At 39.1% G+C, this 27,893-nt stretch overlaps 7 protein-coding genes and 1 long non-coding RNA gene across 16 annotated transcripts in view; 4 read left to right on the top strand and 4 right to left on the bottom strand.

Moving 5' to 3' along the window:
* LOC116924213 overlaps positions 1–27,893 on the top strand; it is a 104,019-nt gene that overhangs the window by 41,378 nt on the left and 34,748 nt on the right. The window lies entirely within an intron of this gene.
* On the top strand, positions 28–8,547 carry LOC116924223 (prolactin-releasing peptide receptor). Of its 2 annotated transcripts, none has more exons than XM_032930719.2 (7): positions 28–335; positions 4,479–4,998; positions 5,234–5,448; positions 5,504–5,597; positions 6,235–6,461; positions 6,540–6,819; positions 7,871–8,547. In XM_032930719.2, exons 2-7 carry the CDS (start codon positions 4,576–4,578, stop codon positions 8,282–8,284), a joined length of 1,653 nt encoding a protein of 550 aa, XP_032786610.1. In that variant the 5' UTR covers positions 28–335; positions 4,479–4,575; the 3' UTR covers positions 8,285–8,547. The 2 variants fall into 2 exon arrangements, with proteins under 2 accessions (XP_032786610.1, XP_032786612.1); XM_032930721.2 differs by having other exon boundaries at positions 29–335; positions 7,916–8,547.
* Positions 14,878–17,582, bottom strand: LOC116924216 (nuclear hormone receptor HR96). Its single transcript, XM_032930715.2, has 7 exons — positions 17,398–17,582; positions 17,060–17,247; positions 16,900–16,977; positions 16,415–16,838; positions 16,037–16,353; positions 15,757–15,966; positions 14,878–15,680 (listed from the first exon to the last, which is right to left on the bottom strand). Exons 2-7 carry the CDS (start codon positions 17,183–17,185, stop codon positions 15,267–15,269), a joined length of 1,569 nt encoding a protein of 522 aa, XP_032786606.1. The 5' UTR covers positions 17,186–17,247; positions 17,398–17,582; the 3' UTR covers positions 14,878–15,266.
* On the bottom strand, positions 17,822–20,147 carry LOC116924217 (pantothenate kinase 3). Of its 2 annotated transcripts, XM_032930717.2 has the most exons (9): positions 19,993–20,147; positions 19,806–19,937; positions 19,553–19,743; positions 19,319–19,492; positions 19,071–19,238; positions 18,926–19,002; positions 18,512–18,824; positions 18,339–18,452; positions 17,822–18,280 (listed from the first exon to the last, which is right to left on the bottom strand). In XM_032930717.2, the coding sequence occupies exons 2-9, from the start codon at positions 19,897–19,899 to the stop codon at positions 18,197–18,199; spliced, it is 1,215 nt and encodes a 404-aa protein (XP_032786608.1). In that variant the 5' UTR covers positions 19,900–19,937; positions 19,993–20,147; the 3' UTR covers positions 17,822–18,196. The 2 variants fall into 2 exon arrangements, with proteins under 2 accessions (XP_032786608.1, XP_032786607.1); XM_032930716.2 differs by having other exon boundaries at positions 19,806–20,138.
* Positions 20,360–21,097, top strand: LOC116933961 (splicing factor 3B subunit 6). Its single transcript, XM_032941615.2, has 3 exons — positions 20,360–20,521; positions 20,646–20,764; positions 20,824–21,097. Exons 1-3 carry the CDS (start codon positions 20,492–20,494, stop codon positions 21,041–21,043), a joined length of 369 nt encoding a protein of 122 aa, XP_032797506.1. The 5' UTR covers positions 20,360–20,491; the 3' UTR covers positions 21,044–21,097.
* Positions 21,104–22,540, bottom strand: LOC116933959 (dolichyldiphosphatase 1). 2 transcript variants are annotated; one of them, XM_032941613.2, is made up of 6 exons: positions 22,266–22,540; positions 22,107–22,176; positions 21,997–22,042; positions 21,704–21,938; positions 21,514–21,642; positions 21,104–21,444 (listed from the first exon to the last, which is right to left on the bottom strand). In XM_032941613.2, the coding sequence occupies exons 1-6, from the start codon at positions 22,301–22,303 to the stop codon at positions 21,315–21,317; spliced, it is 648 nt and encodes a 215-aa protein (XP_032797504.1). In that variant the 5' UTR covers positions 22,304–22,540; the 3' UTR covers positions 21,104–21,314. The 2 variants fall into 2 exon arrangements, with proteins under 2 accessions (XP_032797504.1, XP_032797503.1); XM_032941612.2 differs by having other exon boundaries at positions 22,107–22,207; positions 22,266–22,538.
* Positions 23,148–24,247, bottom strand: LOC116925355 (RING-box protein 1A). Its single transcript, XM_032932028.2, has 5 exons — positions 24,089–24,247; positions 23,768–23,869; positions 23,672–23,699; positions 23,483–23,604; positions 23,148–23,390 (listed from the first exon to the last, which is right to left on the bottom strand). Exons 2-5 carry the CDS (start codon positions 23,867–23,869, stop codon positions 23,292–23,294), a joined length of 351 nt encoding a protein of 116 aa, XP_032787919.1. The 5' UTR covers positions 24,089–24,247; the 3' UTR covers positions 23,148–23,291.
* LOC116923753 lies at positions 24,751–26,829 on the top strand. Its single transcript, XM_045175522.1, has 5 exons — positions 24,751–25,209; positions 25,284–25,487; positions 25,549–26,387; positions 26,459–26,584; positions 26,674–26,829. The coding sequence occupies exons 1-5, from the start codon at positions 24,945–24,947 to the stop codon at positions 26,707–26,709; spliced, it is 1,470 nt and encodes a 489-aa protein (XP_045031457.1). The 5' UTR covers positions 24,751–24,944; the 3' UTR covers positions 26,710–26,829.

Raw genomic sequence — 27,893 nt, 5'->3', positions numbered from 1 at the left:
TTGCAAGACACATCCCGATCGCGCCTGTGCTACGGTCCCGCAAGGGGTGGGAAATAAAATAAAAAAAGGAGGAAGGACCACTTCACTCACGACTGGCATGTGCGCTCGGAAGCTTCTCACGTTTTTTTTTTTCCCGCTTGATCTTTACGGGTGGGAAATATTATCAGAGCCAGGTCTGGTCGCCTTGGATTCAGTTGCTGATCGACTGTGCCAATGGATAGAGGTCCATGGGTCCCTTAATCTAACTCAACACCACCGTTTTAATTCGTTTATAGTGTACCCGTCTTCTACCAAATGCTCTACTCCACTACGAAAACACTTCAGACAACACAAAGGTAAAACTCTTCCGCCCATTTTGTTTGCTAACACGAGTTTTAAAAAAATATATAGGATAGAAAAACCGGATGTTCTTCTCTTGGGAATGGCACTTTGGTTCAAAGAGTATCTTTATACAAAACAGAAAAGAGTGCGTTGATGCACGGAAAATTGGATATCAAAACTGTAACTGTAGAGCGGGCTACAGTTTGAAAGCAACGTCAAGTGAGGCGAATTGAGAAAGAGACTAGGGAACACTTTGATAAAGAACATTGAGGATCTGCTGTTCGGGTAGTAGATCGACCACATCCTTCACGTCAGTTACAGGCGGCGAGTGCGTTTAGTAAAAAAATTTAAAAAAGTGAAAACAACCCAACGTTTTATGTAGCATCATTATTGATATTATGTCTATCCTTTGATACGAAAATAAAGGAAGCGAAATAATTAAGTTGGAGCAGAACAGGCAAACCTTCTTTTTCTTTTCCTCCTTCCCTATTAACGCTCAGCGATTTGTCAGGAAAAACAAAAAAAAGAGAATCACTTCCGGTTATAAAAGGAGATCGGTCGAAGATAAAGAAGAGCTTTTACGTTGATATAACAAGACAAAAAGAAATTGACCTCATGTTTCATAGTGCGATCAAGGGTATCAACATTGATGATTGATCAGATCGCACCCGTCCCCAGAAATTTATGCGCAATATAAAAACAAATAATTTTTTTTTCAAGTTACGACAGTATGAAATAGTTGAATCAATATAACGATTTATCAAACGAAATTTTTAAACCCACCCCCTCCATCAGCATTAAATTCAGCATAGACAGACGAATTGGACTTTCCATGACAGCCATTTTGAACTTAATCGAGATGGACAATAAAAAGCACAACTGACGATCATTTTTTTCAACTCTGAAAAAAAGATTGAATCAAAAGCGTGAAAGAACTCATCCCACCAATACATGTTTGAACAAGCACAATGCTAAGAGGCTTTGGCGCCAAATCGCCTTCTCTTCAAGAAAGCGATTTGGCGCCAAAAAGATTTCAACAACAAAGAATAATCTTAAACTGAAATAATCGTTAGCAAATATGGAGGATAATAATGGGAGCCAAGAATGCTGGGTATCATTCTCAGCCCTTGTTTTCAACAGCACATCGTGCCTGATCCTGTACCTGACTCTGTACAAAACTCGTGTCCAAATCGATAAACAACCCACAGCACCGGCTACTCCAATTGTTTACTCAATCGACTTAAATAACGAAGAAGAAAAAACAAGAAACAGACATACCAACTACTATTGTTAGTTTCTTGCCTCGGGAGAGGTGTATCGATAACTACGAAACACTAGACGAGCACACACAAAAAAAGGGGGCAAAGGGTCGATTCAAATGGAAGTGGACACTTACTACCTATGGATGCCCTTCTTAATGGCCGGCAGGATCTGTCTAACAGCAGCTGTTGTGTTTGGCAGTGTCTCTTGTCGTTGTTTGGACTTACAAGATAAAAGGCACGTGATCTTTTTTTATCGAAAAGGAAAACTTTAAGCACCCAACTTGCTAACTCGTGCATGGTGCAGAACAAGACTGAAAGTTGGGCGCCACACCGTACCATTAACTGAACACTTTCGAACAGCGTTGCAAATTATAGTGAATGAATTGGAACCACTACAAAAATTTAAACATTTCACCTTTATTATCATTTTTCACGCCATTTTTATTTTTTCAAAAATAGACAATGCACTATTTTTAAGTCAAAGTTTAAAACCACATTATTACATTTTAATTGCATTGCCGGAAACTCGGGTTGCAGAAAGAACAATCGACTTAGTCGTCGAGTGTTCGTCGCCAACGACGCCATTTCGACTTTCAACTTGTTCAGAGTTAGAACTTTTCGCAAATGCGAACTTGGCTTTGTTGATGAACCTATTCTTTTGTATTGCAGTCATTCTAACTATTCAGACTCGTTGAAGTATTTAGGTTCTATTCGAAAATAGAGCTTTAGATTTATAGGCATTTCTCTTTGCCAACACAAAATGGCCTGCAGCCAAAGAAAACACAAATCCTATTCGTTGCACATTACAACTGGTCGTGTGTTTGATGCACTTTCCCGAACTCAAATTATACAGAGTTATAGCGTAACATCAAGACTGTTAGCCCAGAAAATATATGGAACTGGTTGGAGTTAATCAATGTTCATACTTCTGCCCTACCACAAATGGACAGTGGGTGGCGTGTAAAAGTGGACTTTGGATCATCTTTTTTTTTTCTCATTTGACAAAAGTAGCTAATATATTACCCAAAGATTATAACCCAGGGTTAGCGTGACTACTAGACTCAATCCTTGTCATTTCCAGAAGCCTGGTCATTAGACATTAATGCTGTCCTAGCAATCGTTCCCTGGTTCACGTCTTTGCCTAGTTGTCGAGACACCGCCATCTTTGTTTGGCTTCCATCGCCAGACTCGAAATTTTTAAGTTAATCATAACACACGTTGTTTTTTCAGTTTTCTTTCTGGGAAACATTTGGTATTAAACATGCCTTTTCTTTCACTAGGTTGACGTAAGTAAACAAGACGCATTGAACTTTTGGTTCATTATGATTCATGCTGTGTCACACAGCTAATTTGTACCGGTTAGAAAAAGATGTTGTTTCTTCTAATAATCTTTGGTTATTTTAGGTTTTGACTAATGATGAAAAGACTTAATCATGTCTAAGCTTGTTTTGTGAAAGGTCTTAAAAAATTTGAGGTTACATAATCCTCGCCTACACCGTTAGCCGGTTTCATTTAACTTCGTTATTTTCTGGCTGTGTCGGTAAATAACCATGTAACTGATAAGCGTTGTGAGTCAAAGTCAGCGTTGTGTCGTCCGCCGCCATCAATTGTTGATGACGGAATTAAACCAGTCAAGGCGGTGGATTTACCACACCGGAACTGGCTTCCCTCTGTGTATACGTTACAGCTTGTACGGAAGACGGAAATGGCATTCCTCTTTTTTTAAATCTGTGATTGTATACAAAGCAGTACGTCTACAGCTTGAAACATGGCATAATGTTTTGTGTACGGTATATACGTACATAGTCCATTAACTCGTTTCTTTTATGTAAGACGCCCTCATCCGAAAAATAACATTTTATACATGGCACTTTGAAAAACGTCCGAACGCTATAAACAAATCAAAAAGACTTCCGGCAAAACCTTTTCCACGTTCAAGAAAATGACAGCCATACTCCATTTGACTTAAGTCGGTGTGCAATATTTAAAAGTTATATAACACAGTCTTTCTGTATAGATTCACTGATTGATCTTCACCTCAATAGTGAATTTGTATACACATTTTGACAGCTGCGGTTGTTGCCTATTGATTTTCCTTAGATACATATTCCAATTTCTTATTATTATTCTAAAGAACATTCCCCTTTTTTTTTAATATAATCAATAATGTCGTTTTGTTTGTCCTTTTTTTTCAAGCCCCTTTTCTTTCTTGTTCCTATAAGAGAGAAGCATCGAATTTATTATTATTTTTGAGTACGTGAAACTGCGGGGTAGACAGTTGATCGCTGATTGCATTCGACATCGCGTGAGGCATCAACGCTGTTATAATCAAAGTAGACAAAAAATAAATCTTCTCGAGGAATAAGAAAACTCCGTGGGAAGCTTCTGGCATGTCGGTTCGCGTTTTTTCAAAGAAACTTGATGCCTTCATCGTCCCTTTGTTAGTTTAATCAAGAGGATGACAAGTTTCCACCAAGCCGTGAATGAAGTCGGATTTTTTTCTTTTCTTAAAATTAAGAATTCACGGGAAAACAAAACACGAACGACGTTTTCATTTGATGTTGCCCGATGCTACAAAAATCCTCGCTTTCATCAGCTACATCTTCATCATAAAGTGTAATCATCTCCACACAAAAAAATGCTCGTGGATTCCTCGATACGAAGGAGTGATGAAAGGACTTGGTGACAAAAAATTGATGTGTGCTCGTCTCGGTTGATTGCGTCATCACTGCAGGAGAAAGATGTCTGGGCTGACACGTCCAGGACGAGTTTTTTTTTCTTCTTCTTTACGTGTATATCCACATATACACATCGAAAAAACTCTCCTTGTCGTCATGGCTTTGAAATTAAATAGTCTTATTTCCCCCTGTTTACAATTTTTTTCTGGTTGGGCAGGTTCATTATTGTCGGGCTGCTGATTGCAGCCGCCCGACATCTGACACGTCAAAACGAGAAACGTTCCTGTTATTATTAACAAACCAAATAGACCAAGATGGCGTATGAAATGCTTGACGACGACATGGCAATCAACAATGTGAGCAGTAGTCTGCTCTTGACGACCGGTGGTGTTGGCGTCAATAACAATAACGTGTACGAGAGTAACACGACGAATTGGACGAACTGGGCAAATTGGACCAACGAGGAGGACTACCTGAAAAGCAGCCCGGCCGTTCAGGTGAACATCTACATCTTGTACGCCGTCATCTTCACGGTGGGACTGGTGGGAAATGTACTCGTCGTGTTCGTCGTGGCACAAAACAAGGCCATGCAAACAGTCACCAATTGTTACATCGCCAATCTCGCCCTGTCTGACATTTTGCTCTGCGTATTGGCTGTGCCGTTTACACCACTCTACTTCTTCCTCAAAGAATGGATCTTTGGCAAAATCCTTTGCCACTTGGTGGCATATTCACAGGTAACACTTAACTCTGATTCAATCGACTCAAAAATATGATGTGGAGCCTTTTGCTTCTTGGAAGAAGCTTTCAAACAATTCTACGTTGAGTGAAGCAAAGAGGATTCTAGTTGAATCTGTTTCACCATTGCACTTTGCACATATCCAGACTAAAAGATGAATTTAGTGCTAGTGGATTTTTAAGTCAACAGGACTTAACTTTCAAACTTTGTGTGACATTGATTGGCTGCTACAGGGGACGTCGGTGTACGTTTCGACGTTGACGCTCACTTCCATCGCCATCGATCGTTTCTTTGTCATCTTATACCCGTTCCGCCCACGGATGAAGATGACCACCTGCTGGATCACGATATGCATCATCTGGTTAGTGGCTCTCTGTGCCACTCTTCCCTACGGTATTTTTGTTGATATTCGAGTCATTGGCAACGTCACCTACTGCGAAGAAAGCTGGTAAAATTACGACAATATTTTCCCCATGAATGTTAATTTCACATTTTTAAAAAAGGACGTTGGATTCTGACCGGCAAATCTACGGAGCCGTTACGTCCGTCATGCAGTTTGTTGTCCCTTTCGTTATTATGGCCTTCGCCTACACTAAGGTAATAATGATCAATCTACTTCGTCCTTTTTTTTTTCTTTTTTCGTTTCCGGCTTTGATTGGGTTCGAAACTGTTTCAAATGCGAGAACTCGTCAGAAAGCTTTCAACTTCTCCAAACGCTTGATGACTACGTTTCCGGGTAATAAGTCAATCGGGAGAAGAACTTTGTTTTCAACTTTCAAACTGTTTTCAACGAAAATCCAGTTGTTTGGGTGCCAATCAAATGTCCACTTTTCGAAAAATTCCATTTCAATTCGCAGCAGAATGTTACGTATTCGATCCAATCGTTGCAATCAGAATTTACTATCAATCTTTACGTGTTCAAGCATATACTGTTATATATAGTTTCGCTGTTAATTGCCACGAGATCTAGTCAACTTGAATAATTAGTTTGAACGTTACGGAGGACGAGATTCATTATTACGGATGCACGCGTGGATCAGTTAGTTTTTGGCAGTGGCCTTGTTTTTAGCCAGCAAAAAGAAGAAAGAAAGAGACCTCATTAGCGACATGGTCACATAGGAATATGTGCGATGGTTGTATACATCATTCCTCCGCCAAGGAGTTAGGCCAATTATCGATCGTTGTGACTTGAAAAAAAAAAAAATTATAATAATAAAAGATGACTGCCTAATAGGTGTCGCTCAAATTGGCTGACCGCAGCCGTGAAAAAGCTAAAATCCGTTTGAGGAGTTGCCGCGGAGAGGAACTGGATCGTGAACGTAAACGTCGCACCAATCGCATGTTGATTGCCATGGTGACAATTTTTGGAGCCTCCTGGATGCCCCTCAATCTCATCAACTTGCTCAACGACCTCTACGCCGAATACGGAATGGCCTGGTGGAAATACTACAATCTTTGCTTGTCAGTTGATCACCTTTCTCATCCTACCTTTCAATTGATTCAAGTCCATTTTCTTTCTTTTGTTGAACGGATTCTCAGCTTTTTGGCTCACACGATAGCCATGTCATCCACCTGCTACAACGTATTCCTCTATGCCTGGCTCAACGACAATTTCCGGAAGGAACTCAAGCGCATTTTGCCTTGCTTTCCAGCGCACTCCGCTTCGACTAGCGTTCCAGCTGGCGGAGCAGCTAGCGTCATGCATCCAGGGATTGGAGCCATGGCTGCTGATGCTGTTTCAGCTGTTAATCGGAAGCGTTCCGTCAACGGAGAGCGTGACTCTCATCAACGCTCAAATCAGATGATTCAATCAGCTCAGGTAAGCCTCTAGATAGAATTCCGCTCGCATTATTACCTTACACCCAAGTAAACAAACATTTAGATTGCATCTTGCATTCGAAGAAGACATGACGTGAATTATTTTCTTAATTGATCGTGGCATCGTTTTAATTGATTTTTTGTAAATCAAACATTTACTTAGTACATCCTTTCTTTTGTTTTTAGCCGATACCACAACCTACGTAGGTAACTCAATGGAATAGATTGAAGAAAAAAAACGGGGGGGATGAGATAAAATGATCGGGACACAATCGATCAGGATTTTTTTAGCCCCCTTACTGGGTGACTTTAGCGACTTTTTAGCCTGTGGACGACGATATTTGCTGCCAAGAAAAGGGGGGCACAGACACTCACGTTGGCGAAAAAAAAAGCGGATAGCATTCCAGATAGAAAAGAAGTGGTACTTGATAGAGTGCTATATAGGGACAAGGAAATAAGGATTCGCTTCGAAGAGTGGCGGGACGTTGATGGATCGGATGAGGGCCGCCTTCACCTAAACGAATGCCAAAGCTGATGGTTCTAAACCTACAGCAATGGACGCCCACCCCACCAAAGAAAAGCTTCTCCTCTATTATAGATATGTCTCTTGTATGATTTCTCTATTGGTCGGCGGCTAGCGGTGCGTTTTCCTATATAGAAATGCTCTCTATAAAAATATTGGGGAGCCATCATCATTCATAACACTCTTACATCGTGCCTTCGGGAAAGAGAAAAAAAAGAGGATTTGAAAAATGATTTATCATGGAGTACCTATACGCCCTCGTATCGATAGTGGCATCTCAAAGTCCATTTGATATACGCAGTCGCTTCTTATTTCGCTGAAGCAAAAGATCGTTACGAGCAATGCGAGAGAAAAAATAATGTTTACGTGTATCCGTTATAGTTACGTGTCATTCGTATCTGGAGCATCTTGAATTATTTCATTTTATGATTTTCTTTTTCTGGGTCTTTTCTTCGTTTTGGTCGAATATTTCGTTCGTATTCGTCTTGTTTCTCCTTTTCTTCTCGCGTTTCTTTTTGTGAATCTCTAGTCAGAGTCTGAGGGTGATGCTGAATGTGCTACATCATGTGTGCAGATCCTGCTTCCGGGCGAGACGGAAGACGGTGAAATGATGAATAACGACGAGCATCCAACATTTGAACCGATGACAACGAGTACGGTTGAAATCACGGCCAATCCCGTCGGTTCATCTCCAGTTGCCGAAGGCAAGTCGGCCAATAAAAACATGGTCGATCGCAATCATCTTCACAGCAGACCCCACAACCAGCCATCGGCCGTGATTGAACTGACCCCGATGACCTATTCGTCCGTTACATCCGACACCTGCCCCCAGTGTTCCTCGTCGGCAGCCAAGACGTCTTTCATGACATTTGACGAGTTGGCTGACGCCATCATTATCAGCGGCGCTAACAACCCATCAGCTGCAGCCGTCACAAACTGTTAACGCACAGGCTGTCGCGACCATCCAGCCTATAACCACAAAACAACATCGTTCGTGTCAATTCAATGTTTTCGGTATATAGACTGCGTTTTCTTTTGTCACCTGTTTCTGATCACAGAGAAATGCTGTACATACATTAGCTGCTGGCCAAACCCTGAATTCGTGTTAAATATATATATATACATTTTGCATGTCATTTGTTTTTGAATGTTATGACGTCAAGCGCTTTGATTGTTACAAGAAGGAAATATACCAAAACCCAACTACTCTGTTTCACTTCACTTGTTTATAATTATAAATTTTGTTTAAGAGCTATCGTTTTGTGAATCCGAGTGAGCAAACACATTTGCATAACAGGTTTTTTAAAAATTCGTCGTTCTTTCCAAAGCGTCGTCAAGTGGAAAATACGTACATCTATAAGAATCACGCAAAAGGTTCTATCTACGTTAAAAAAGAAAAGAAATTCAAACTAAAGAGAAAAGTAAAAAATGGGAAATCTGCCCAGTAAGATCTTATACACACCCGCTACTGTAATGCAGTGGTGCAGCTGGATCGACTCGGGAATATTCTCACGATGCACCAGCACTCTCACGCTCTACTGTCTGATGAGAATTTTCTTTTGCCCCCTGTAAAGCACATAGTGCAATCGATGAGTAAGACGATCGACATGCCCGAGTTAATTTATTTGCAGCCATTTAACCTGACCTGTTTGAAAAGAACAAGATACACGTATACAAGAGCGCTGCGGACGGAAATGACGGCGAAAGGATTTCCAATGTTCCTCCTACGAGAGAGAAACCATTCCGATGAATTGTGAATCTTCGGAATAAGAACTGTTTGTTTTGATTGCCCCCTCTCGCAATAGCTGCAAAGCTGTTGGATCGCATCCAAAAGGGAAACCTACTGTATCCACTCTACATTTGTTGGACAAAGACTTTGATGACGACTATCTCGTTGCTGTGCAGCATTCGCCTTTTAGTACAAACGCAATCTAACAAAAACGGTGGATTCCCCCCCCCCCCTATACCCAAGAAATCTAGCAGCTCTCAAACGAATTGCCCGCACTTCTTTATTGGTTTGTGTTTAGTTCCTCGATACTCTGTCGCCTTGCTGATGATTTATGCATAGTCTCATTTAAATTTGGGCACGCCATCACGACACGCTAGTATAGTTACATTTTTTAGTGCTCCCCGGTGAACTTCATGTAGCGCAACATTTTGTAAGAACAGCATCTTCGGATGAGATTCTTTGATGAGATACAACAGTAATGTAGACACAACAACTCTAAAGCTTTGCATTACTTTTATCGGGACTCGTGCCATCTAGATATATAGACCCAGATCGCTGTTTCACAATTAAATGGGAAGGCACGTACACCACGTTGAATCATTCACGATGCATCAATCGCTAATAAGATCCTTCTTGCGTAGATATACTATGAAGATTACCATCGTTGCGATTGAGTATAGTATATACTTTTCTCTTTAGAGTATACACAATACGTGTATGTATTTTGATAAGCAGCAGGTGCATCTAGGACATGATGCAAGTTTCGATGCCTGCCATGTGGAGTGGTTCGCACGCACGCAGTTTTGCAATGAACGTAATAGGATTTAATAAGCATGCAAAATGGGATTTTTACAAGCAGAATCTATTCAGATTTGTCAGCGGAATAGAAAATTAATCCCAAGGCTGGGCGACTTAAATAAGAATTTAATAAGAGCAAATGATATCTACGAAAAGGCTGCAATGAGTTGTTGACAAAGGCAGTCGTAAATACTCTAAAATGTCTGCTTTCTATACCGTCTGTTTCCTTTGTGTATCGATCTGATCGTGCACGACACGTGAGTCCTTATCCATACATCCGCGTTCCAGTTGAGTGTTATTGGGTTCCTTCAAGACATCTATACGGGATGTAATGTATAACAATCCGAAAGAAAGTTACAACGTGCTGTCAATAACAACCGATGACGTCTTTAACTCGTGATGTTGAGCCGGTGGAACAGCAAAAAACAGGAAATGGAAAGTGGAAAAGAAAAAGTTAAAGAGATCGAGTAGAAGATTGCGTCCCTTTTACTTCTTATTCCAATAATACGGCGCGCGATCGTAAACGAATCAAAAGTACCACACAAGAACAAACTTTGAAATTGCTTCCGTATTACGTCCGTCGTGGAGCACAACTTTTAGTAACCAATAGACCCTGGATGATTCATTATTACGCGTTCCTACAGACGACTAATTTAGAGCAAATCCCGACGCATTCGAATATAAAAAAGAATCGAATTTATTCGTGCATTCAACATGTGCCGCGTGTAAAACGATAAGCAGATGAATATGAACCTCCCCTTTGGGAAATTAGCAAATGACCTAGTGGTATTCAGGGTGTAGTATAACTTACTACACCCGAGTAGTCCCAAAACGCAGTTGGCCGAATAATTAAAGAAAACGACCCTTGTTGTCGTGCATACTAAATAAAAGTTGAAATAATGACAACTTGATGGTCTTGTTACTATCATCTCTACATCCCCCCCCAACCACCGATAAATTTCCAACGAGGGAATCAAACTTACAATAGGCAACTCAATCCGCCACGAAAGGAAATGAAAAAAAATCCATTCTTATTTTCTTTTTAATGATTTCTTTATCTTTCCTGATGCAGGAATCTGTTTACGTATGTTTCCCCCCCCCCTTTTTTTTCTAAGCTTGGTTTTTTTAGAAATAATGAAAGGCACAGCAGAGATAAATGGAATACAACGCGATAGGATCCGGTTTCAATGCGGAAATGCACAGAATGTCCGAGATTGAACCGAGAACCTTCTTGCGTTTGCAAGAAAATGAGAACCCATAGAGTTTCTAACGAGTAAGAAAACGAGTACAGAAAAAATGAGGCAAACCTCCTGAATATTAGGTATCACAATGAACTCTCCAATCGTCTTCGTCTAATATGTACACAAACTATACGAATAAAGGGGTGTGTTTCGGCTACGATAGTCCATCTCTTACATGAATAATTGCATTAAAATTTGCAACGTAAATGTACATTCAGCATTTTGATTTTTGAATTCTGATTTAAGGAAAGACATTCGACAAATATCAACAGGTGCATATATTGATCGTACCATGTTACTTCTTGTCATAACGAGTATGAATAGAGCCCAAACGTAAGGTTTCCAATACAAGGTGGGCTCCCAGCCAACGATTGTTTGTTACCCACCAGGTACACAAACTAAAACAAATGAAAAGAAAACTCACAGTTACGAAGGTAATCCTGTTGCTGGTTCACACAGTATGGATCTCTAGTTACTGGCCTGAACACAAAAGAAAAGATTGGCCGTCGTCACGTGTAGGCCAGATGCAAGATCGCTAACAAAAGGGATCCGTATCTCGTCACTGCAGCACGTCTGAATATCAGAGGTTAACTACCTTACCTGTCTGCTTTGTGTAAACCTTTTTATAGGGATGCAAAGGTTAGTCAAGGACGTGAAGGGAATAGGCAAGATAAAATTTTCTTTTCGACGAATAACCTCAAAGCAAAGACATTGAGAAAACGAGGGGAAGGAATAGCAAAACTGATGCATTTGTATGGATCGCAGACTCAGCGGGAAATACACCCACAATCTTTCCCGTCAATGTTCTCTGTACTGGGTACGACACTCAGCTTGTAAACAACATCAAAACTATAGATAAACTGACGTATCCACATGCCGTCTGACGGTTTTTATGGTCGGGCTAAATCGACTTTGATATCATTTTCTCCAAGCTCAGTCAATAGTGAAAACAGATGTCTTCTTCTTGCGTTTTTTCCCCCCTCTTTCTATCCCTGATGGCTTATTTTCCAGTCGTGTGTTCGGGTAAAACAAAAGAAAAACCTAGCAACATCGACCGTAAATTTAGTTGCGTATGTTTCGTGCAGGACGACGTCTTCCCGGCTTATCCTGAGCACATTGTCTATATAGAGGAATACTATATACTCTGCTATACTCTAAATTCCAAGACAGGTCACATGGGCCGTACGCTTATAGGGGACTGTATCTTCTTGATTTATCATCTCCGTCGGGAAATCACTTGAGTTTGTGCAGCCACAGTCAAGATCGCAATTGAGGCGGTTAGGTATATATACACGCTTTTCGCGTTTTCTTGTCATACATCCAACATGTGCATTGTACAAACGACGCACTCGTAATTCAACAGACTATGTACAGTACGTACCTTCTGGAATTAATTCGATAAGAACTGCATCGATCGGTGGGCTGAACTGTGTAGGTCTATCATGGCCCAGCATTTGTCGGAGTAAAAATGATGTATTTCCAGCTGAACTAATAATGAAATTAAAATGAAAGGTGCATTTAGAAGACTGATTTTCCTTTTATTATTACAATGAGGGTGTGCACATCAAAAGGCGGAGAGATGAATTGAGAAAAGATGAAGGCGAACATGACAAAAAGTTGGTTTTCAATGGCACAGTTTTGTTCATTCAAACAGAACGCTTTCTTTAATGGCCCATACAACCATTAAAGAGCGGCACCGACACACGCGAAACTTTCTTACACACAGCCAACTGTTCGCTTTGTGACTTATGCCTTTCTTTTCATCTTGATGGACGACCCCCCATTTTTTCCGAAAAAAAAATAAAATATATACAGTATATCTATTAAGAGAACGCTTGTTCCATCAGCCCAGGAACTCGACCATGATGACAGTGTCCCACGTTCGCTACTTCATCTCGTCTTGTGTGAGCAATTTTTCCCTGTCCATTCTTCGAGGAGATGTGTATCAGAAGGCGCATTTTATTTACTCAAGCGCCACGCCACACGGTCTAATATTGGACATCTACCAGCTGGTGACAACCGTTCACGTGACCGAATAAACAATCGGGCCATGGCACTGCACTATTGCCGATATTCAGACAGACAGCAGCTGCGGCCTTGTTGCTACCAATAATCAGTCTCAAATGTCGGGAAGACAGTTTCGCATTTCTTTTGGATGCACTTGAAAAGCTGATGTAATCCGAATGGAGAGGATGAAAAGGAACTCGGTTTCATTTGAATAAGAGAAAAATGTCCGTTCTCTCTGCGGCATAAACGACGTCAGTTTATCGAACGGTTCGCAGAGGAAGACGGTGTCCTTGCACAGTGTTTTTGGAGATTTAATCAAGACACGATTTGTAATCCCTACTCTTACGGTACGTTGAAGAATGCCGAGAAATCAGCTGGTTTCTACAGTTACCGTTGGCAACACTCAACAAAGTGGTGCTATGGAAGCACTTACTATTCTTCATTACAATTGCATTCCTTTTGGCTGGTGTTTGTATCTGTCTTTGTCTTTCCTGACGAGAATTTGCTCAACTATTTATAGCTACAGATTAGATTGGTTTAGATGGACACGAGAGTCGACACCATTAGCCACTGAACATCCAAGCAAAAGTGGGGGGAAAAGCATTGCCCATCCATCTGGCCATCCAAACGGCCTCTTTTTTTCTTCTTCTTTTGGCCGGCTGTTCAATCAGAGACTCGACGACAGCGAACACTGACCGCAACAGTCCCACTATATCAACCACTTGGGCAGGATTCCGTCCATCGATCGGACATTTTTCACGTCTCTCTGATAAATGCCAGCACATTTGCTTTTCACTTTATACTCGCATCCCTTGAAAAACATTTGGAAAACGAAAGAGATAGTCATGCCAATTTAATTTATTGATGTAAATTTTGTTTTGTTCTTACCTCTGTGAAAATGATTAAACGCGCGAAATTCAAATCATTCATTCTAAATTTAGGGCAGTATCCAAAATTCGTTGTCCTGGGCGAATTGCTCCAGATCAATTAAAGACAATGTTAAGGTTATTGGCGTGATGCGTGGCACGAGAACGCGAGCAAACAATGCACCAACAAAAGCGTGTCGGAACGCTTTTAGCGCTGTCGCACAGAAAGTTTCCTATTTCACCTTTGTGATGGATGACTTGAGTTCTACAATTAGTATAAGACGTGGATATGTTTCAAAGTTACCCTCTTGCTGGCGGTTGATTTTAAATGACCCATTCACGAGTCGTTAAGAAGCGTGGACCGTACGGCTGCTGGTCATCAACTTTTTTAAAAATGTAATATCGCCCCGCGCTATTACGCCGAAACAAAACATTGGGAGGAGACAAGTGGCGCCAGTCAAGGATAACACCACGCCCTAGTGCGTGCAGCGAAAGCCGGGGTGCTCACGGCCGGTGGGATCGATTGCTTCCATTGCAAACCTTTTCTAGTACACAAGAACATCTCGAGCATAAAAAAATGATAATAAAATAAAATGTAATATTTACCCTTCCTGAACGATAACTGTGCCGAATCGAATGAAAATAAAAAGATGTTATCGAAGAACAAGTGCATCCGTGAATCTTGTAAAGCCATCGCCTTTCACGAAGCGTTTGGGGTTTCTTGGATTCACTTCACCGACGTGGCGGGATAAAAAAAAAAAGGTGGGGGGAAGATAATCGATAACGAAATCCAACGCTAGCGACAGCAGGCACGACTGATCTGTAATCTAATCGGTATCCCGACAATGTTGACAAACCCAACTGCCTGCGACCGAAGACAAAGTTTCTTAATACATACACAGGCATGAGCTGTATTATTATTTTTTCTCGACAATCAAATGTCATCTCCTAAAAAAAGAGAAAATTACAAAAGACGTGGCAGTCGGGACGAAATGCCATCGTAGTTATTAAAGACATTTGGAATCTTGGCACACTGTACGTTGTCGTTTCCCTTTTTCTTACAAAACCAAACTAATTTTATGTATGGGTTATTATACAACAGTAAATGGCGCGATGGGAATTCAAAAAAAAAAAAGAATTACGTAAACTTTTCATACAGATAAACTTAACGAGCTAAGAACGGAGCAGTAATACACAAAAAGTGGAGAAGACGGGCCCTGAACGTTGTTGCTTTCCTATTGAATGTTCTGCTTCGAAATGACTAGACGACTGAGATCGTCAGCATCATCTGGATTTCAAGTCGAAGATTTCTATGAGCAAAGGCTCCACCTCTTTGGGATTCATATCCAAGTAAACTCGGACGTGATTATCGTTAAGTATGTGCAATTCAGAAACTTTGGCAATCAACTTGAGAAACATGGAGCGGGCCTTGCATCCACCCACCACCGATTCCAAGTAGCGTCTCAGCAAATAGTAATAGGATTCCTGTTCTAATTTGATGGCATCCCGATGTATAACGTGAAGCCGATTCGGGTCGAATAATGTGATGGCGGAGAGCAACAGCATAATGTGCTCGTCCGAGCGCCACTGTGGATCGAATGACTGAATGTAACGCTGGTGTTCCTCGTACAGGTTTCCTTGTGCTTCCTTCAGCACTTCCACTTTGATGTGATTCATGTGGGATTCTGTATGAGGTATCTGTGTTATGCAAGTGCGAGAGAAAGCTCGTCAGCCCCACCTTACAGAACCTACTCATTCGCTATTAATCACATACCTTCCAGCAGCCTTTGTCGGCGTCGTAAGACATCACCGCGCGTAGAATCATCAGCTCGGTACACCCGCCTTTCAACAAGGCGATCTGATCTTCTTGGCAAAGAGTCTTGAAAGCCGCTAATTTCTTGGCCATCTTGATGATTCGTCTGATGGCGATATCGGTTAGATTTATAACATTTAGTAACGTGGGATCTCCGGAGTCGTAATGAAGCTGGTAATTCATAATCGGAAAAAAGGCGTTAAGTCCTAAGTTTGAAATTACTGGAAATTGAATTGCATACATTTACGGGGCCATCTTCCGTTAATGGTGCCAGGAGAGCTTTATTGGCAACAACCAGCTCTTGTAGTTTGGCTGCTTCCAGTTCATTTAATTGTCGGTCGCGTACGGGTGACAATGGACTGGTATCCTTACCCCGAACTAAGTCGACTACAACGTTGTATTCCGCTGAAATGGCAGTATTCAGTAAAGCATCCATGGTTTGCAGATTGATATTGAAGGTATCGGCTACACTCATCATGGAGTGACTGCGCAGCAAGCCAGTGGACGGAGAGCTTTCTTCTGGGCATTCTTCTGGGGGAGACATTTCAAGCATCCTGCCTATAGTGCAAGAAAACAGTTGATGGAACTATGAAAGTGCAACTTCCACACTAGAAAATACCTCTGGGTTCAGACGTCAACTGTTGACGATTATTCATTAATGTTCCTTTGTTCAAGGAGGCAGGGCTTTCGTGGAACCCCTCAGAAGAGTTATCTGGGGGACTGGTAGTGACATCTGAGTCAGAGAAACTTGATTCAGCTTCAGATTTAATGTCACTTTTTCTCTGGTTGGTTTTGTTCCCACCACCATTTAGCAGATGAATCAGTTGTTTTGGGTTGTTCTTTGGGTTACTTGTCCTGCCTGGTTTAGTTTTCTTCATGCGATTTTCTTCTATCTTCCTTCTTTTTACAGTTCGTTCTTCTTCGGACATGATGAACTCCTTTTTCATACCAATATCAAGGCACTTTTTTAGTCTGCACTTTTGACAGAACCTGCGTGTAACAGCATCTATTTTACAGTTGCTTTCAAATGGGCAACGAAATTCCTATAAAAGAGTTGCTATTAGTGAATGAAAATTCAATGGCAGGCCAAAAATACCAACATACTTTTCCTTTCAGGGCATTCCGTCTAAAGAAGGCTTTGCAGGATTCACAAGTAGTGGCTCCAAAATTGCAACCTAAAGCCTTCATTTGCATGCAATGAAAGGCAGATGAGTAATAATGTTTGCAGGATAATCAGCAAGAAAACAAAAAGCTGTACACAAACCTTGTCTCCGCAGACTCCACAAACTTTCCCAGACATGGACGCATGCAGTTCACCTGGGCTGGTGCAAGCATTGCTAAGAGGAGACACCGGCGTATTGGGCGAGGTAAGAGAAACATATTCTTCCATGCTTTCGCAGTTGTTATTGTACAACAAAGGACGAAATTAGGAAGGCGAGCCCCCATGAGAACCTGCAGGAAAGGAATCTGTTAAAAGCAATTTCCACAGAACTGGTCCTTGTAAGGCCATTAACTATGAATCATCCTTATTAGTAAAACTAGCGTTTAAAGAAATCAAGGCTTTTGTTTTTTACGTATACAACAAATATACATTCAACGCACCTATTGTTACTGGTAAGCTCAGATGTCCCATTGATGAACGTTATTGATGGATTGAAGAGGTTGCCAAATTTTTAGTAAGACCGACGGATTGTCCAGCGGTAATCCTGGAGTCCGGATAAGTGGACACGCAGGAGAGGTATTATAACAACTATGAATGCCAAGAACCTCGACCCAAATGCATAAAAGGTCTCGTTGAAGGGTGGATTTTTGCTTTCCTCATCGCGAGATAAGGAAACGCGGAAGACAAAGTACACATCGAATATTAACCTTTCGACTAGTGTAGTTTTCAATTCAGGAAGAGTATGTAGACCATACGAATAATGCTTATCTAACATATATTCGTTACGGTCAGATTCTTCATGGGTTATCGTATCAGGAATCAGGAAATAACTTAACATCATGACAAATAACTGAACATTCCCGCAACGCTATCCCAATACAAGCTGTAATTGCCCCGAGTGGTGTGACGGTTATACACTTTCGACATATTTAATAAACTGGTCAAAAATCTGGCTCATTAAGAAATAACAATAAAGACCCAAATTTTGTACAGAAAAATCAATGTCAATTGGAAGAGTGATACATATAAATCTACTGTCTTTTTGGTTTTATGGCTGCCAATTTTTTGCTGGCATTTAAAGAGATGGTGGGGGAGGGAAATGCTCAAAAAATGAGCAGCTACGCTACATAAGAAAATTTAACATTATTGTCTGAGCTGAGAATGTTGTGCTGGAATTTCCTTGGCAGAAAACAGAATCTAGCAGTATCTTTGAACTTGCATGTCATATACAATGACGAACTAAGAATCGTGCTCTTTGGGAGGCAGACATGTCGGTTGTATGTGCACGAGTCTCAACAAGCAGCCGACGGCACCAAAGTAACCCTTGTAAAATTATTGTTTTAAAATTTGGCAATTATTGTTAAATATTTCTTATAATTACTTCGTGTTCGAGAAATAGGGCTTTCAGAGCACCATTGGACCAAAAATCCATAGCGTACGCTAACTGTTTCATCGACAACGTGTTAACTCGAAGAAAGTTGCCAACAAAAACTACCTGAAAAGCAAGATTGTTTGAATTAATAAATGGGCGAGTTGAATTGAAATATGACGTACTCTTTCTATTTTTTCATTAAGGGCACACATTCGTGTGATTGAGCCTATGTTGTTAGTAATGGTTACTAGTGTTGCACGGGCTAGATCTTCTTTGGAAACCTCGGCTCGTCGGTCTGGCAAATTCATTTGGCCAAAACTACTTGCAACAATATTGCCGTCTAAGCCGAACCGGTCATAGTCACCGCCGTAAATATCTCGTACTTTCTTATCAACTTTCGTTGAGTCACCAGCGGCAGCGAGAGCGATAGCTTCTTCATAAGATTGGCATCCGGTGAGTAAACAGCACAGTCCCAAGAAAGTTCCACCACCCAAGCTATATAAATTTTGATACAACGAATAATGAATAATCTCACAATCTAAATTTTTCATTAAAATTGTCAAACTAAATAATTAATCTGTTTATTTTTAAATTACCTGGTACCAGTGACCCTTTTGAAATTATTTGGACCGTAAACTGCGAGTATGCTCACCCCTGAACCGATATTTACTAGCTGAAAACCACAGGAAATAGTATATGCTCAACAACCGCATTCAAAAAAGGGAAAATAAAGGGAATTACCAAAAACGGATATGGATCCTTGAAATTGTACGTCTTTTTGACACAAGTGCTCTCGTCTGTTGGGTTTTCCCAATAGTAAACCTCAGTAGGATTAATTTCCTCAATGTACAAAAGCCCACCTATAAGACATTCCAGTTCATCTGATTTATGCAGGTTTAAATGGACAACCTAGTAAATAACATGCGAAAATAAAAAGTAACTATAAATTCCATATTTACAAATAAGATTGTTGCTTAAATTGTACACACCCTTAAAAAGTCTTTTTCAAATTTGTATGCTCCTCCACCTGTAGCACAAATTGTTGAAGATAGAGAAGCAAATCCTTTTGATTTGGCAAGCTGAAGAAATTGCTCCATTTCAGAGGTAGGAAACCTTATGAAATGTAAAGTTCCTACTCTGTTTCCCATTGGAATAGAGCTCATCTAAAATAGCTACAGTGAGAATTGCTCAAGTGAAACATTGGATTTTTTATTTATAAATACCTGCAAATGAATGTCTCTATGGCCTGTCTCTCCATATGCATTGTTACTTGTAAGGTATTTTTGTATATTATGAAGGGTTTCAACCTCTGAAGAACTAACATTTTCTTCCTCTGGGGCAATATCGGTTGGCTCAAAGTACACTAATTTTACTAAAGTTCCACCAATGTCCATTCCAAACCAAGGCATGCTTGCTGTGTATGATGGAAAATTTAATTACTGCCCCTAACAAAGAATTCTCTAATTTAATATTTACGTGAGCGTGCAACTGCAGAACCTGTAATATGTCCATTAGAAACCTGTGGACCATCTGTTGTGCAACCATTTTCAGTTTTTTCATTGGAAGACATCTGTTAATGCACAAAATTTTCAGGTGTTTTCCTGATGCCTGGGTAATTATTTGATATAAACACAGCACTGGGAAAAGTTAAAAATTCCTCTACTTAAAGTTACAACGGCGGTAGCGCATCAGTTTGGGTTATACTACTACTACAGTGGCCATCCGCATCGTAACTTGCGATTCAACCACCAATAGAAGACGGGATTCGGGTGGTTCGATAGATATAGAAAGTTTTCTTGTTTTTTCTTATGTTCTTTTATTTTTGACATGTTCGTCTGCTAGAACCATGAGACTTCAATAAGAACGTTGCCAATAAAAAAAACGTCGAATGAAAATCTTATTTTGTCAATTTAGGGGCTTTATCAATCTAGCTAGTATTTTTAATTGGTTATAAAATTAGGCACAATTTTTAAGCAAAAGAGCAACATCCCATGTTTTTTCGTTGCTTCCGCTTTTTCTTTTTACATATGTTCCATCGTCTGCTGTTGAAAAATACAGCTCAGCCATTTTGAATACAAAGCGGCGTTCTCGCTGTCAAGTTTAGATCTAGCGTTAGAAAATTTAGTGATCTCCTGTTGTTAAATCTACATCCACTCATTAAAATGGCAATGGCTATGCAAAAAAAACTTAATGTAGGTAATTTTTTTTATCATGATACCAATGTATTGGAATAATAATTCTAGAGCATTGTTTCAGATTTTATTGTTTATGAATATTTAGCGTTAGGCATTTATATAAACACTTAAATATTTTCAGGTGCGGTTACCCCCTGAAGTTAACAGAATCCTCTATGTTCGAAACCTTCCATACAAGATTACATCTGAAGAAATGTATGATATATTTGGAAAATATGGAGCAATACGACAAATCCGAGTGTAGGCAATAATATTTAAATTAATTTGATTATTACACGTTGAATGTTTCCATTTAATAGGGGTAACACTCCAGAGACTAGGGGAACAGCTTTCGTTGTGTATGAAGATATATTTGATGCCAAAAATGCTTGTGACCATCTTTCAGGGTTCAATGTCTGCAATCGTTACCTTGTGGTACTTTACTATCAACCTACAAAGGCTTTCAAGAAGGTGGACACAGACAAAAAGAAAGAAGAAATAGAAAAAATGAAGGCCAAATTTGGATTGGATGATGAATAACATGTAAATTGAACTCATTGTACAATTTGGGATAATAAAATCATTTTCACTACATGACAATAACCCTTTTCAAACCAGTGTAATTGTGAGATATTCAATCATGTTAAGAATATCAAATGACAATATTGGCAAGTTAATACAGCAAAATCTGTTTCTTAAAAGAATATTCATGAAATATGCACTTCCATAACAATAACAAATTTGTAGGCACAGTGAACAGACAAGCGATTGCACCACAGCTACCGATTACCGCATTACTTTCAGGCTAGTTTTATTGGGATTTCATTGAGACCAATTTTCGACTTCTATGTTTTGATTCATGCCGATGGGATGTATACTCAAACCATATAACGTTGGGGATAAGTGTTTGATCTCTTACCAACAGCCATTCACACAACCTCCTACCAAATAATAAAAAAGATTATGCTTAATGAGATTTATAAATTATTATTTGTTTAAAATAAACCAACCATGAAGCAACAGTTGGAAACCAAGGTGTAAGGGCAAAATGAGTTATTAAGAACCAGAGCACTCCTAATACTGACCCAAGTAATGCTCCTACTATTACTTGAGAAACAGTGTGATACTGAAGATAAATCCTAATAATAAAATTCATAAAATAAATAGTTTAAAATCATCACAATATAATGTGTTTGAAACCTTGATCCTGCAACAATTATTGATGTAACAAGGCATGCAAGTGAGATGGCAGTTTTCCAGATCCAAACCCAAGCGGTATTTGTTTCTCTTATGTGTCTCAAACGAACCCAAATAAAGAGAAACATGTATGTGGTAAAAAACCACATGAATTGGCTATGGGAAGACGGCATGCCATATTCATGCAAGAGACTAGGCCTAAATATTGGTCTTCCTTGACGAAGAGTATTTTTGAGCACTACAATAAAAAAATCTTCAGTACTAGACTTTACAGAAACATGGATGACAAGTTATACCATAGTTAACCCCTTCATTCAGTACCAATCCAACAAGATATGATAACTAAAGATAAAAAACAAACATTAATGTAAAACAGGTACACAATCCAAGTAATAAAAGAACTTACTGTATGCAGATCCCTTCTAAAAAGTATTAATGTTATAAAGCTGACAATAAGGGCATGAGGAAGCATTGAACTAAATGCCAACAATTTCCCAATAACATCACCTATGTATATGAACGGATATCCAGATCAATACAACCAGAAAATATTACGCAAAACTACCTTCGGGATATTCTGCCGTGATACTTAGTGGAATCCATTTAACATTCGAATTTTGGCTAGGAAATGTTTCTGTATCCTCCATTTTTTAAAAAGATAAATTGTAAATAAAACCATACCAACAGAATGTCAGTTGAGTTTGCCAAATAAGTCTTTTTTTATTTTCAAAAATAGTTGTAAAATAATATTGGTATTAAAATAAATTTTTTAAGGAAGATTCTTGGTTACTCATACGTAAAGTTAATAAAAAAATTACTAAGATTAGCTAGTTTGGTTTAATTTAATAACCGTAAAGCCGCCAGGCAGTCGACGTGTCATCTGGCGGTCGACGTATTAGGTTCTTCTCCGTCTTCATCAAAGCTCGTTTATGGAGGCAAATTGGCTATGAGTCCCGATTCTCTAATGAGAAACTATCAGGGGATTTTGCCTAAGTCTCTTTGTCTTACTGTTTTCTAAAGCAATTGTTTAACGATAAATTATTGTAGCCTTCATTCCATTTATAATTTAAAGAAGGGATATATGTTTCTCGCTATTGACAAAGTTATGGAATTAGATTTAAATTATTAATTCGATCTAATCCTATAACTCTACTACTGATATAAAAAAACAGGATACTGTTTTTCTTTTACTGTTTCTACTTACTACTTGTCTACCTCCTCACCAACAAAATTCAAAATTTCCAAAGCAGACAAAATGTCCAGGGAAATGAATCCTAAGTTTTGTATGCCTTTGCTTTGATTTGGATTCCCTGAATCTTAATTTCAGTAGGCATCGTTGCTCACTAGCGATCACGAACGAATTTTGTTTTAGATCCATGCGCACGTGTCTGTGTTGTGGTCTTTTTACAAGTAAATTATTCCTGGAACAAAGATTATGCAAATTGGATTAAAGTTATTGAATGACATTTATTCAATCTTTTTCCTTGTAATCCAACAAAAGCAAAAAAAAAAGATTGACAGGTGGCGGATTCATTGATGAAACTCGGTAATAATAATTAAAAATAAAGTGTGCTGCAAAAAGGACATACTCTTAATGTCCATACTTCTGGAATTCCCATTCGCGATTGTCCAAGGGGCATACTTGACGAGTCTTAAGCCAACGGGAAATGCAATGGAAGTGGAAGGCATGCTGAAATATTTTAGATAAACAATATTATTTATCGCTTTATCTTATAAGTCTATGAAAAATTAAGGGTAATTTAGGTGAACAAGTGTACTTACATTACAGACACCCCATGCCACTGTGCATTCTTCGCTAGTAGCAGATGCTTGATTGGCTTGGCATTCAATACAAAGATCCATGATATGGTTCCGGCAGATGGCACAGTTGTCAACAACAATATCTGAAAGATTTTATGGAATATGGAGAAATTGTTTTACTGTTTCTTTGATAGAAAAAATTATTTTTACCCCAAGCCCACAAAGCAACAGCATTCCACTAAGAGATGTAAAAGAAAAAGTATTAAAATTAGTAAGTGAGAATTTTGAATCCTTTTTTGAGGTTACCTTCTTCACTTCAAAACGTTTACGATCTCCTTTTACATTAGAAGATGAAGGCTGTTCTACTTCTTCCTCATCAACATCCATTCCTGGTGCATCATCAGCCATCTGAATACAGAGATCAAGTTATATCTACATCCCCCACCAAGAACAGGGAACTATCTTAATGAAAATGATTTAAGTTCTTTTTCTAAATATTAATGTGAGTAAACACATGTAATTCTCATATAAAGGCAGTGCAAGATTGAATCCTGACTTATTCAATTGTACTTTTTACATATTGTTTTTATTAAATAATTGTAATGTGTGTATTTGGTGCAAGCTTACCTTGTGTTATGTGTTATGCTTAAAAAATGACACAAATAGTTGTTATTTAACAAAATATTGTCTCGCAAATCGCCGATTCTCAGTTTCGGCGAAACCGTCGACACCACCACAGACAATTTCTTTTTGGTTGAAACACTGCGTTGCCATTAGCAGTTTACATTCGCCATTCTCCCATTAATAAAATTTCTATGAAGCGACATTATAAGCGAAACCTAAACGAAAAAAAAATGTAATTTCTAATTATTGCAATAACAGATTTTTTAAAGAATTAATTCTTACGTGAAGGCAATAAAGTAACTGGCTTTATCTGAAAAGCTGTATGAATGCACGTGCTTAGATTTTACACAACAGATGGCATTTAACTTAGATCTTTGATTACTGTGCGCAATCTTTCCAGTAGAAAATGCCAAGCCTTAAATTCGACCGAATTTCAGATTAATTTAGTTGGTAGTTATTACTTTAGAGGAGATGTTAATAAGCTTTTATTTAAAATTTCATCTTGGACAGGCAAACTACTAAACAAATTACAGTTATCGTAAGAAAACAAAATGGAAAACAGTTCGAAAAATGTAGCTTATAGAGCAGTAAATTATCCTGCGTTGCGCGATTTTCACAAATGCGAAAATCTCATTTGTGTCCAAGTTGGTCTGCTGCATGGTTGTAGATATAATGGTTCCCACTGTCTGTGTTATAAGGTCCCATAAGAAAAAAATTGAAAGTTCTCCGTCAATGATCTTTCCTCAGGGCATGGTTACTACGAAAGTGCTGCCATCTGCCCACACAATCTCTAACTGAATGGCTTACTGCAGAAACGAAGAATTCACGTTTTAATGGCGGAAATGCAGATTAATGTAAAATGACACGCAAACCATGTTTCGTTTTTAATTGTAAATCTTCTTATAACAAAGAAAATGAAAGTCTTGCGTTTTTCCATCCACCGAAGTTGTGTCTAAATTCCTGGCAGGAAATTATTAAAAAGCCAGGACACACTTGCCAGTCCAGAATTTGCAGTATTCATTTTGAAGAGAACGACATACTCAAAGGGAGAGATATTCAAGGCGTGTTTTACAGTTATCCGAAATGGAAATTAAAATCAGGTGCTCGGCCCAGTAAATTGCTAGGTATTCTCAAATTTTAATTATCCATGACAATGTTAACTTATACTAATACTGCTAATTCTGTATGTTTCTAACAGGAAATGATGTCAGCGTACTCGAAAGACCTGCTGCAAAGAAGTATGTTCACAGTGATAGGTTTAAGTCACCATATCGAAATATAACAGCAAAGTCTAAAGCTGCTAATCCTAAGCTGCAGTTGGACAATCAATCATTTTTGTCGAATAACAACACCAATGTATTGATCCCATCACATGCAAAGAAGTCAACGTCAAATAGCATAGGTAAATTAAAAACTAAGTGTAATAAGATATATTTTTAAAAACATGACATGTTATGTTACAGCTATACACCAACTTGACGCTGAAAAAGGAAAAGTAAATGATATGGAAGCAGCTGAACCTGTGGCATTACCATGTGTAACAACAGAAGACATGTTCCAGGAACCTACTACTGAAACACTCCTACACATTCCACCTGAAAAAGAAATGGCATCTGAATCTGAATCTCAATTGAGAGTAGAATTTGAACCAAATGATATGGAAGTGGATGAACTGATTGGAGCACCGGGTGAAATGACAGAAGAAATGTTACAAGAAAATTCAGAACAAACAGCACGGGAGACAGAAATGGAAGGATACCTTGACCCAGCTACATACACTGATGTTATTGCGAGAGTCAAACTACCTTCCTCTTCGTGGATGTGGCAAGAAGATAAGGTTAACAAAACCCTCGTGTGTTTCAGTCATTCATTTTCTCCAGATCGCAAAATTGTAATAAAAACAATCTCAGTTGTCTCCATGAATAAGGTGGAATTGTTCCTCAATGGAAAACAAATATTTCCCCGTAATGTTAAGACTAATTTCAATGTAATTGAAGATTTATCTAACATTATTGGTGCCGTGGAAGTAAGCAATGTGTGTGATGGAATTGTTGAACTATCACTAGCGAATGTTTGTGTGACGTCCCGATGTAGCGCTGTGAAAGACGGAAAAATCATACGATCTAACCGGTGCACAGGACTTACTGAAAACAATGTTTGTTTGAATTGCAAATTCCTTAAGAAATATCTGATGACTCGCAAGAAACAATTAGGTTGTAAGGCTGAGAGGACAGGAATTCAAAAGAAAAACCAACAGCAAAAGAGAAATTTAGCAATGAGAAGAATTCTCCAACAAGGAAAAGTAATTATTTTTTTGTTATTCATAAATTAACATACGATTACTATTAATATATTTTCTATTTGTAATTTTAGTTGGTCTCTGGAATTGTGTCAAATTTAGAAAAAGAAAAGCAGACTTTGACTATTACAAACCAAAAATTGATTAAGGAACAGAAAAAGAATAACTTTGACGAAAAACTAAAGTGCCTGAGTCCTACGGTAACAATGAAATACTAATTTAATTACCTCATGACTAGACTATATGTATGCTTCCCTATTTGACCAATGTTTTCCAATTATTTCGATAGAGATATCATTCCTTATTCCAACCCTCACATTTGTGAAATCCAACTTATTCGCAAGACTATTCAAAAATAATATTCCAGACGATTGACAATGACATTCCATACTTAATAAATGTAAATTGTATGTATGTTAATACACATTACAAGTTATAAATTGAACCAATGAAATCTATTGTTATCATCTGAAATTAATCTTAATTAGAAAATCGTCAATCAATCTGTTTAACGGATGCGCAAAGCCGCAAAGTACGCATAGCTCTGATTTGTTTACGAGGGACTTAGAAAATTTCTGTGTTGTTTCAGTGTAAGCTTCCACCCTTCCAACACCAGGTCGCGGGGCTGTCGCAGTAACCAAAGATCACAAAAAAATCAGCTGCCTTATGGGACCTTATAACACAGACAGTGGGAACCATTATATCTACAACCATGGTCTGCTGCGGCTGCAGCGCCTTATGGAGAAACCATCTTCTTCACGTTAAAAATTAAGTTTTCATAACAATAATTTAGATTTCCCCCTTTTCTTCCTAGCAGTGGGTACCCTATTCATCTTTTCATTTCCCAATTTTTTTTTCTAGCTCCAGTTCTATCTACTTTATTTTTATTTTATTTTTGTTTGTAAGTTGCTCGTCTCTTTTAGCCGAAGAATTTCGTTTGCTGCCAGAAATTCGTCTGCTACGAGGGGATGAACAACAAACCATTCACAAACAATAGCTAAATAAAAATAAACCAGATGGAACTAGGGCTAGAAAAAAAAATTGGGAAGTGAAAAAATGAATAGGGTACCCACTGCTAGGGGGCTCGGCCCCGTGTCCAATGGGTAGGTATTTGGGCGAATGGGTAGGTCTTCTCGAAAAAAAAATTGGATCCGGTGGGTAACGGTTCCTAAGACTTTGTGCCCACTACCTACCCGGGTACCATGTGGGTAACACAATTTCGAAAACCGTTTCCATTACCCGGATTCAAAACCCAGTTATCCCCGATTTCCTACCCGATTACCCGAGTTTTCCCCTGAAATCCAGTGACGCCCTTTGAATTTCCCGCCACAAAAAATTTTTTTTTGCTACCCTCCCTTTTAATTTAACTTGGGGCTTTGCAAGCCGCCATTTTCCAAGATGACGGTGGGTATACCCGGTTGGCCTATCAAATCCGCCCAGCCTACCCACTTTGGCAAATAGACTGCCCGGATCGCTCATGGGCGACTTTTTTTGGCGACGAACCGCGGG

Source organism: Daphnia magna, linkage group LG6, assembly GCF_020631705.1.
Source record: "Daphnia magna isolate NIES linkage group LG6, ASM2063170v1.1, whole genome shotgun sequence".
Lineage (NCBI taxonomy): Eukaryota > Metazoa > Arthropoda > Branchiopoda > Diplostraca > Daphniidae > Daphnia > Daphnia magna.
This window is presented reverse-complemented; position numbering and strand designations above follow the sequence as displayed.